Below are 10,422 nucleotides of genomic sequence, written 5' to 3'. Positions count from 1 at the left end.
GGGGGCGCGGGGCTCCCGGCCGCGCTGGGAGCGGGCGGCGCGGGGAGGGACACCCGGGAACGGGAACGGGAACGGGCCCCCCCCACTCTCCCCCACCACGGAGCGGCGTCACCGCGCGTCACGCGGAGGGCCGCTGACGTCGCGACAGGTCACGCAGAGCCGGCGGGCGGCACCGCCCTCCGGCCGGCAGGGGGCGCTGTGCGCGGCCGGGCAGGCGCCATGGCGGAGCGGGCCGCGCCGGGCGGTGAGTACGGGGCCGCGCCGGGACGGGACGGGACGGGCCCCCGGTGGGCGACGGGACCCGCCCTGCGGCACCGGCTGGAGTCCTGCTCCCGCCCCGCTGCTCGGCACCCACCCGGCCTCCCCGCACCGGCCTCTCCCCGTCCCCAGAGCCGGCCGGGCCCGGCCCTGCTCCCGGCCCCTCTCACGCCTCTCCTCGTTCCAGGTGCGGGCCCCGAAGCAGCCGCGCCGGTGCCGGCGGGACCGCAGGTGAGCAGGGCCGGGGGCCGGCGTGGGGCTGCGGGCTGGGCCGGGGGCCGGCGTGGGGGCCGGGGGCTGCCTGATGGTCTGTGCCCACAGGCCCCGGAGCTCTCCCGGGAGGAGAAGCTGCAGCTGCGGAAGGAGAAGAAGCAGCAGAAGAAGAAGAAGAGGAGCGAGAAGGGGCCGGCGGCCGAGCCCCCGGAGCTGTGGGCGCCCTCCGACCCAGGGCAGCCCCGGGGTGAGGACCTCCTTTCCCCCGAGGCAGCCCCCCCCGAGCCTGGAGAGCCCCGCGGCAGACATCCCCAGCACCCCGAACAGGGGCAGCCCCGTGGCGAGGCCCCGGTGCTCTGCCCGGCTGGGAACACCCCTCAGGCTGGAACCTGAGCCAGGAGCATCCTCCAGTTAGGGGAGGCTGCGGTGGCACCTCCGGGGTGTCCCACCTCTCTGCACCCGAGTCCTGGCACCTCGAGTGCCCGCATCTTGTGGGGACTGAGATCTAGAGAGGCCAGTCCCCTCCCCACCTGAATATGGGGCTGGCCTGGAGGTTGTCTGCGCAGGGGTGGCAGGGTGCTGGAGAATGTGGGGCTTAGTCCCACCTGCCCCTCCAAAGGCAGAGCCTTGCACAGAGGAGGGTCTCCCTGCCGCGGGCTGCCGCACATACTGGGCTACATCTCCTGGTGACGGAGCCTGGGCACAGGTTTCCCCCTTCTGTCTCTTGCAGTGGCTGCTCACCCCACGTCCCTCCCAGCCTTGGCCGATGCCCCCAATGATGGTGAGAAGCCCGCAGGGGGCAAGAGCAAAGCTGAGCTGCGAGCAGAGCGCCGGGCCAAGCAGGAGGCTGAGCGGGCCCAGAAGCAGGCCAAGAAAGCAGAGCTGAGTCAGGCAGCCACAGCAGTCAAGCCCAGGCTGACCCCCACTGAGCCTCAGTCCGGTAAAGCTGTCGTCACCAGAGGGTGGGTGGGTGAGCGGGGAGGGAGGGGGCTGGGGCGGACGCCTGCAGGGGCTGCCTGTCTGATCCTTCCGGGGTGCCCTGCGCGCTGCCCTGCCGTGCGTTTCCTGAGTCTTGGGGCAGTGTGGCTGGGCTGGGGGCTGCACCAGGGCAGTACCGCCTCACACTGCCCTCCCCGCTATCCTCACAGTGGTAAAGCGGCTGCCGGAGCACGTGCAGGTGGATGACCCTGCTGCCCAGAGGAAACTGGCCAAGAAGCTGGAGCGGCAGCAGGTAGGAGGAGGGCTGGGTAATGGGCTGCATGCTATAGAGCAGCCACGCTGCAGTGTGTGTGGTGGGGTCAGGCTGTGTGCACGGTGGGACTAGGGGCCTGTTCTCTGATGTGCCACAAGTGAGTGCTGGGTGTGACTGGTGGTGCTGGAGTGAGCAGGGCTGTATGGCGGCCTTGGGTAAGCCATCATCAACACTGTTCGGCTGCAGGTACCTCTGAGGCAGGACTACGGTACCAAGGTCAACCTGTTCTCCCACTTGCACCAGTACAGCCGGAAGAAGCCACTGACACAGCAGATGAGGTACATGGCCTCCCCAGCCCAGGCCCCTGGCAATCATTTGGCTCTGCTTCGGCTGGCCTGGCTGCAAAATGGCCCTAGTGAAGGCGTGTCCTGGTCTTGCGTGTGGGATAGGTTTGATGGGGTGGAGGGGGACTCCTTCGCTTGCTTTGAGGAGCAGTGGCAGGGACAGCCAGATGTCCTGCCTGTGGGGTGCGGAGAGCTGCCCTCGGGCAATGCAGGGCCACAGGAGAAGGGGCTGTGGTGCTAGCCTGACTCCTCAGGACACAGAGCAAGCAGGCCCAGACTGACAGCTCCCTTCTTGGGCTGCCCCTCAGGTTGTTTGGCTGGGGGCCCGGCAATGGGTTGGTTGTTCCTGGGCTGTAGAGGGCCAGTGCTGACAGCTCTCTCACGTTTGTCCCTGTAGCATCCCCTCCACGGTAATTCACCCGGCCGTGGTGCGCCTTGGCCTCCAGTACTCCCAGGGCATCATCAACGGCTCCAATGCCCGCTGCATCGCCCTGCTGGAAGTCTTCAAACAGGTATGCGAGCAGCTACCCATGCCCGCCAGGCAGCAAGGGTGTTGCGCTAGATGCAGGCATCCCTTCCTGTTCCCTGACTACTGGCGCTGTATCTGTGCTCAGTCATCTTCAGCCTCTTCCTTCTGACTGTGTTCAGGGCTGGGCCCTGCTAGTATCCTGTTCTGGCGCTGACACTGCAGATCTGAGTTCCTGGAGCACCCCTTTGCTCCCCCTGTGAAAGCGTGTCAGGCTGTGCCGTACACGCCTGTGCCTGGTCTGCAGCCTCCTGAGTGAAGGTGGTCGTGTGCCGTGTGCCTGGCCAGAAGGGGCAGGTGCCCTGAGCTCACGCTCTCTTCCTTCTTGTCTCAGCTGATCCGGGATTACTCAACTCCCCCCAATGAGGAGCTGTCGCGGGACCTGGTGGCCAAGCTGAAGCCACACATCAGGTGAGGGCTCCTGATGCCGGAGCAGAGGGACTGAAGCTCTGCTGAGTGTGGTCCATCGGTTGCCTCTCCGAGTTGGTGTCCACCCAAACTTGGGCTGACTTTCCTGGGGCTCTGGGTTCTGCCTCCCTGCCCACTATCCCCAGCCCAACTGCACCCTCCCTCTTCCTGTCCCTGCCCTTCAGGCTGCTCTGGAACTAAGACCGTTTCCTCTCTGCAGCTTCCTGAACCAGTGCCGGCCCCTCTCAGCCAGCATGGGCAATGCCATTAAGTTCCTCAAGAAGGAAATTTCCTGCCTACCCGACACCCTGAGAGAGGAGGAGGTGGGTGGCCTCACGCGAGCAGCAGGCTCCAGCCCTCTGGCTGCAGGCACCAGAGTGGAGGGACAGCCCTGGCGCAGGCTAAGCAGGGAGAGGTGGTAGGATGCAGAATGGGAGTAGCGCTGCAGAGAAGCTAGAAGACTGTTGGCCATCAGTGTTGCCAGCCACGACCTGAGTGGGGACTGTGGCCAGATCTGCTCCCCCTCTGCCAGCACGCGCAGCCCAGCAGGACCCGAAGGGGCTGGGGTGCGCTGCAGCAAATGCTGGACTGTTAGTGTCACTGGGCTGGTAGGACTGGAGCCTGTCAGGAGCAGGGACGTAAAATGGGAGAAGCTGCAGCAGCTGCACGTGGTCTCAGTGAACGCAGCACTGCACCACAGGCCTGGCCAGCAACCAGCATTGCACCTGCATCAAGAAGTGACTCCGGAGCGGCTGGAGGACTTGCAGGCTGGTCCAGCTGGTGCTGTGCACCGCAGGAAGGCCACAAAGGCCACAGCATCTGAGCACCATGAGCTGGCCTTGCCCCCCAGGACTGCCTGTCAGCATTGTTTGACAACATCAGTAAAGTCACAGAGGAAGAAGAATGTGGTTTTTTCAGTCCTCAGCTACCTCCCATGCAAAAAGCTCCACAGGAGCCTGTTGGCTGTGGAGCAAGGGGCAGAGTGGTGGTATACATCAGGAGGGCCCCTGAGGCAGCATGGCTAGTGGGCTGAGAGGAGTCAGGTTGGAGATTCTGAGCAGTAAAATCTCCATGGGATCACCAGAGTGACTGACCCAGGAGGTGCGGGGGAGATAATGGGAAGAGCTGGGAGGGCCTGATGGCAGTTTGAACGCGTGGTGAGGCACCGTGGTCTGCTGGGAGGCTTCTGCTGGGACAGGAGTGGCCCTGTGCATCCTGCAGAGCTCCTGTCCCAGGGGAAGGTGTCATTCAGCAAACAGGGTGGTTGGGAGCAGGGGAGGGCTCTCTGCTTGCAGGCAGAGCTGAGCCCGCAGTCCTGCCAGGCTGTAAGGGACAATAGAGTGCTGTGTGGCAAGGCCGTGCTGTACGTGATGGCACTGTCTCCCCAGGCGAAAGAGAAGCTGCAGGACACTATCGACAAATATCTGCGGGAGAAGATTCTTTTGGCAGCTGAAGCCATTTCAAGGTCTGCCTTTGAGAAGATAAATGACAACGATGTGATCCTGGTGTATGGATGGTAAGAGGAGAGCCAGGGCAGCCAGGCCAGCGGGTGGAAAAAGGAAATGGAGCAGCTGAGTGAGCACAGGAAACTGTTCAAAAGCAGTTTTTCAAGGGTGGGAAAGTCAGCATTGCCCAAGGGGGAGGAAGGGGTTGTGGCTCTGGGTCCAGCAACTAGAAATATAAAAAGCAGGGAGGGGGTAGTCAGGGCGTGCCAGCCAGAACTTGGCTGTGGTGGGGAGAAGTTTATGACCAATGGGGCAGGACAGAACAGTGGATGTATGAGAGTGGCAGGACAGACCAGAGCATGGCCCTGGGATCAGCATTTGCTAACTGGATGTGGGAGTATTGTTAGAACTTTGGAAAAAGAGAGTTCATTAGGACTCTTGTCCTGTCCTGGGGGATGGGTAGGCTGATGAGCTTGCATCACAAGGTGGTGACAGAGCACTTTCTGCCTGGCAGCTGCCAAGGGGAATGGTAAACCACGTCTGCGGAGTGTAGCAGACAGTGTTGGCAGGCCTGGCTGTGAGCAGGCATCCCTGGAGGGCCCCGCTGGGGAGGGCTGTGTCCTGCTGATGCTGTTTCCAATTTCTCCGCACACTGGGGCAGGCTAGATCCTGGAGCACGGGAGCCCTTGGACTTACTAGAGGAACAAACAGGAGGGTCTGATCAAGTAGCCTTATACCAGCCTATACTGATTAACGTAGTTGTGTTAGCGCCTCAAGCTCAGCTTGTGAATGCCCGAGTTTGCCCTTGCCTGTGATTTCGACTAACCCAGACTCCCAGACCTGCCGGCCCATAGTGTTACAGCAGTGGGCAACGCCTTGGCTGGCCGAGAAGTGCCTGACAGAAGCCTAAAGCTATTGCCGTCAGCGAAGCCAGTACCAAAGGCTTCTCTGTGAGACTGCTGTTCCTGTTCAGGGCTCAGCACTGTCCTCTGTTTGCATGTGCTCGGAGTTAGGTGTTTCAAGAAACACAGATTTGCCACTTCTTCAGTACAAGGCACTTACAGAGCAGCCGTGGCTGTTTACTGGCATTTTAAACAAACTGCAGCAAACTCAAATGTCGGGAAGCAAAAATATGGAAGCTTGTTCTTCCTTCGAGGGACTGTGTCCCAGAAAGTAGAGGTGGGAAAAGGAGCAAGAGACTGCTGTGGCAAAACAGAGTCCAGATGTGATGTGCCTCTGGGTAACGGGCAGAGGAAGGAGCAGGGGCAGGAGGCCAGTGCAGGCCTGGAGCATTACGAGAGGGAAGCTTGGCAAGGGTTTGGAGGGGTAGTCCCTCACTGTGGTCATGGACGGGTGGAGGTCAGTGCTGCTTCCAGAGAGGGCTGAGACATCACTTTTCCCAGGGAGTGATTCTCTGTGCAAAGACAGGGCGAGGGGCCCCTGGAAGCGAGCATAGCAGGAGGGTGTCTGGAAGGGGCAGCACTTGTAACAGCGAGGGTGGACGTCAGCTCTGCCTGGACTTGTCTCTAGGCAGCACTAGCCCATCAGGGTTTCAGTGGGAGCCCAACTCCTACCCTGAGTAAGAGAGACATTGCTCTGTTTGAGCTGGATGTGCCCAGGGACCTGCCATGGCAGCTGGTACCTGCTCTGCTGCAGCTGCTGGCAGCCAGCCCCTGCCATCGGGCGCTTGTCAGGGCTGTCCGCTGGGCGAGACCCCATGCTAATGCTTAGGAGACCTCCCGCCTGGCCAGCACCTGATGAGTCCCACACTGGAGCCAGCCCAAGGAAAGTCTCCTGGCACTGGGCTGCATTTCTGGGCGGTGCTGGCAGCGCACAGTGTCAGCACGGGGCGGCTGGGGCAGCCACGTGTGCCAGGTGAGAGCCTGGTCTGGCAGGACAGGACAGCCTCCTAACTGGTGTCCATCAGCTCTTCCCTCGTGAACCGCACGCTGTGTGACGCTCACGTGAAGAAGGGCCGCGCCTTCCGTGTGATCGTGGTGGACAGCCGGCCGCGGCTGGAAGGCCGGGAGACACTGCGCCGGCTGGTGCGTAAGGGCATTCACTGCACCTATGTGATGATCAATGCCATTTCTTACGTGCTGCCTGAGGTGAGGAGCAGAGCGGGGCTATGCTGAGGGCAGGGGCGGGCACAGGGGAGGCTGCAGCATGATAAAAGGTGCTAACAGATCCCTGCGCTTCCCTGACAGGTATCCAAAGTGCTGCTGGGAGCCCATGCGCTCCTGGCCAACGGCTCTGTCATGTCCCGTGTGGGGACATCCCAGATAGCGCTGGTCTCCAAGGCCTACAATGTGCCTGTCCTGGTGTGCTGTGAGACCTACAAGTTCTGCGAGCGAGTGCAGACGGACTCTTTTGTCTCCAACGAGCTGGGTAAGGCTTCTGTCCCTTTCCTCCCACCTGGAACCTGCTCCCTCTTCCTGCTGCTAGCCAGGACAGACTGATCTGCCTGCCGTTCCCCTTCCTGGCCAAGGGGCCACCACTCGCAGGAAGGGTGGCTGTTGGGCCTGGCAGGCAGCAGGGCAGGATGGAGAGGTGCTGTCCCTCCCCCTGATCCTGCCAGCTGCTCCTCTCTCCACAGATGACCCCGATGATCTGATCGTGTTCCGGAAGGGCCAGGCCCAGCTGGGTGGCTGGGCAGAGAACAAGTCCTTGCGCCTCCTCAACCTGGTCTATGATGTGACGCCGCCTGACCTGGTGGATCTGGTCATCACGGACTTGGGCATGATCCCCTGCACCTCAGTGCCTGTCGTCCTGCGTGTCAAGAACGTCGATCAGTAGTAGGGGCAGCTGCACGGACCGTAATAAACCAGGCCCCACAATAGACATTGTCTGCCTTCTGTGGTGCAGCAGGAGCTCTGGCGCCCCGTGTCACCACAGGCTCTACTCTGCACTTCCCTTGGGCGTGCTGGCACTCCTGCCCAGCCCTGCCCAGCCCCGCTCCTCCCGCTCCAGGCTGCAGCGGGGCAGGATCTTCCCTGTCTCTGGGACCCAGGGGAAATGGTGACACTACGGTTAACAGGCGCTGGCAGCCGGTCAAGCTGGGCTTGTGGGGGAGAGCTGGGCTCCTCTGAACCTGCAGCACCCTGGGGGTGCCAGCGTGGCTCCCAGCATGAGCTGCTCCCGCAAGAAGGGCCCGGCACAGCCTGAGTGGGGGGGGGGGGAGCTCTGGGATGGCTGTGTCCTCATTTGTTCTGCCACGATCCCATCCCTTTCTGATGCAGTAAGATCGGTGCTCATCCCAACTCCAGGCAGGGATGCTGGGGGCTGTCTGTGCTCCCCCCTGGAGCCTATTGCCCTCTCCATGTTCCCAGCTCCAGGGGAGAGCAGGGAAGAGATGGCCAAGTGCCTGTTATTCTGGCCTCTGCCCGGAAAGGGGTGTTCTTACACACCGGTCTCACCTGCCAACGCTGCCATGTGCAGAGCGAGGTTGGCAGGGGGGAGCCCTCTGGCCCTGGCCTGGGGACTAGCAGTGCTGCCGGTTGCTGCCCACCCGGGTGCGTTAGCAGACACGGACGGGGCCGGGGGAGCGGGGTCGCTCCCCGCCGTGCGCTCTCGGTGCCAGCCCCGTGTCAGCCGGGGCAGGGGGAGCTCCCAGTCGAGGCCTTCCCGCGGAGGGGGACAGGACCGGGGGCAGGCGGTGCCCCGCCGTGTGGGGCTCTCGGCCCCGGCCGGGGTGGTACGGCCCATGGGGACCCGAGGGCCCTGCTGCTTCCCAGCGAGGGCACCGGGGACCCCCCGGGACAGCGGGGCCGGGGTCTAGGCTCGCCCCGGCGTGGCTCCCTCAAACCGCCAGGGGGCGCCAGGGGCGTGGCCATGCAGCTCGCGCCGCTCCGAGCTGCCAGGGGCGGGGCCTTGGGGGAAGGGGCGGGGCCACGCGGGCCAGGCACCGCACGCTGCCTGCGGGAAACACACCCGTGTCAGGACGACGCCGGGTGCGGGTGTGCGCGGCGGCGGAATGTGGGGCGCGAGTGGGTCTCGGTGTGGCGGTAGGGGCCGGGGGGTGTGCGGGGCATAATTACCTGGCAGGGGAGACACCAAAGACAGAGCTGGTGTGTGGTGGGGGCTGTTGGTGCCGGGGCGGGGCCCGGGGCCGAGCCGGCCGCGGGGTGGCTCGGGCCGGCGGCGCGAGGCCCGGTTCCCCCCGGTGGGCACGATGAGAGGCGGTAAGTGGGGAAGGGCCGGTCCCGGGACCCCGGGCATGATCCGCCGCGGCCTCGCCGGCGGGCGGAGCGGGAAGGGGGCGGGCAGCGGAGTCCGGGCCGGGCGATGCGCGGAGGAGCCGGGGGTGTCCGTGGTGTTCCGAACCGCGATGGGAACTCGGCAGCGCCGGGCAAAGCAATGAACTTCCCCGCGGGGAACACCGTGTCCGGCTGCCGACGCGACGGCTCTGGCGTGGCTGCCTGCGCCCGCCCTGCCGCCCTTGAACGGGTCGGGAAGAGGCGTTTGGACACCCCCACCACCACCCCCCGGCCCAGTTCCGCCCACCGGACCCTAAAGAGATCCCCACACACCACTTAAGCTCTGTCTTTGGCACCACCGAGCCAGGGGAGAGCGCGAACGCAGTCCCCCACTACCACAAATTATGCAGTCGAGTTTCCCGCATTTGGGGAAATCGCAGGGGTCAGCACACCCGGAGTGCAGGGGATGAGCCTCGCCCTGGGAAAACCACCTGCATGATCATGGTGTCTCCCCTGCCAGGTAAGTATGACGCACACCCGCCCCCGCACCACACCACGCACCCACACACCCACATACAACACGGACACCGAACAACAACGCCACGCGCCAAACACCACCACTCCGCCTCACGCGCCCCACCATCTGCGGCCACGAAGCCCCACGCACTCCCCCGCGCACACCCGTGGCCGGCGTCGTCGTGGCGCCTTGGGCTCCCGTCATCCCGCGCGGCGTCTGATCTGCATGGACACGCCCCCAAACGCCCCGCACCGCCCCTGCCGGCTCGCAGCGCCTCCGCCGGCCCCGGCGCGGCGGGGCGGGGGCTCCGCTCCGTCTCCGGCACCGGCGACGGTCACTAACGGGCAGCGCCTTCGCTCCCGCCGCGCTGCTGCCGGGCGCTGCTGCCCCGCGCCCTCCCGCCAGCAGCCGGCACGGACCCAGAGCCGCTCCGCTCCGCTCCGCTCCGCGGGCACCGGGGCTCCGCGGGCACCGGGGCTCGTGCCACCGCGGCCGGAGGCCGGAACGGCGCCGCCGCAGAGCCCACCCCCCTCCCGCCGAAGCCGTGACGAGCAGCTCTGCGCAGTCCCGGCGGCGGGGCCGCCGCCGACGGGTCCCGGTGCCAAGGGCCCCCGCAGCCGGCGGGACGGTGCCCCCCCGGCCCCCGCCGTGCGCGGAGAAGGGCTCGGGGCCGCACCCCGGGCTGTCCCCAGGCAAGCGGGAGACCAGCTGGGCCACCCGGGACCTCCGCGCGGAGCTCGGGAGGAGGAGGAGGAGGAGGAGGAGGACGCGGCGCCCTCTCCGGAGGCGAGGTCGGGGTCACGGAGCCGTGCTCCGCACGTGTAGGGAGACAACGGAGAAGGCCACAGCTCAGCCGGAGGTGACGCTGCCCGGTGCCGCGTCGGGCAAGAAAGGCTTCTTCAAGCACGGTCACAGCAAGAGGAGGTCTAAGGGAAACACTGGACCGACGCTCGTTGAGGGTGGACCTCTGACAAATAGGGACGCAGAAAGGGCGGAGGCTTTCGATGCTTTTTGCGCCTCAGTCTTTAAGAATCCCGGCAGACCTTGGCCTGCCCGGTCCTCGGAGTCGGAGGACCGGGGCTGCGGGAGCGGTGACTTTCCGTTTGCGGGGACTGAAATTGTCCGGGACCGCCTGTATCGGCTGCGTGTCCGTAAGTCCGCGGGGCCCGAGGGGATTCACCCCCCGGGTGCCGAAGGAGCTGGCGGATGTTAGGGCAGGACCCCTCTCGATCGCCTACCAAAGGTCTTGGGACTCTGGGCAGGTCCCTGCTGACTGGAAGCCAGGGTTATTCCAGGTGACAAGAAGGGCCTGAGGGAAGACCC

General features: G+C 64.7%; 1 protein-coding gene and 1 non-coding gene across 2 annotated transcripts; one reads left to right on the top strand and one right to left on the bottom strand.

The window, feature by feature from the left end:
* The first annotated feature begins 219 nt into the window (after positions 1–219).
* Positions 220–7,227, top strand: EIF2B4 (eukaryotic translation initiation factor 2B subunit delta). The gene is made up of 13 exons (XM_059832188.1): positions 220–244; positions 446–489; positions 580–718; positions 1,202–1,411; positions 1,620–1,702; positions 1,910–2,001; positions 2,405–2,519; positions 2,868–2,944; positions 3,162–3,264; positions 4,330–4,457; positions 6,314–6,494; positions 6,594–6,774; positions 6,983–7,227. The coding sequence occupies exons 1-13, from the start codon at positions 220–222 to the stop codon at positions 7,180–7,182; spliced, it is 1,578 nt and encodes a 525-aa protein (XP_059688171.1). The 3' UTR covers positions 7,183–7,227.
* Positions 7,228–8,946: 1,719 nt separating this feature from the next.
* On the bottom strand, positions 8,947–9,110 carry LOC132322010 (U1 spliceosomal RNA). The gene has a single exon (XR_009484996.1). It is a non-coding gene; the product is annotated as a U1 spliceosomal RNA (small nuclear RNA).
* Positions 9,111–10,422: the final 1,312 nt, after the last annotated feature.

Source organism: Gavia stellata, chromosome 2 (genome assembly GCF_030936135.1).
Source record: "Gavia stellata isolate bGavSte3 chromosome 2, bGavSte3.hap2, whole genome shotgun sequence".
NCBI lineage: Eukaryota > Metazoa > Chordata > Aves > Gaviiformes > Gaviidae > Gavia > Gavia stellata.
The sequence above is the reverse complement of the archived record's forward strand: the minus strand, read 5'-3'. Positions and strand labels throughout refer to the sequence as shown.

Bases quoted from the DNA above. Each gene is read 5' to 3' on its own strand.
- EIF2B4 (XM_059832188.1), top strand. From the start codon at position 220: ATGGCGGAGCGGGCCGCGCCGGGCG. The intron at 245-445 runs GTGAGTACGGGG...TCCTCGTTCCAG, and splicing joins GGAGCGGGCCGCGCCGGGCG to GTGCGGGCCCCGAAGCAGCC. The intron at 1,412-1,619 runs GTAAAGCTGTCG...CTATCCTCACAG, and splicing joins CCCCACTGAGCCTCAGTCCG to TGGTAAAGCGGCTGCCGGAG.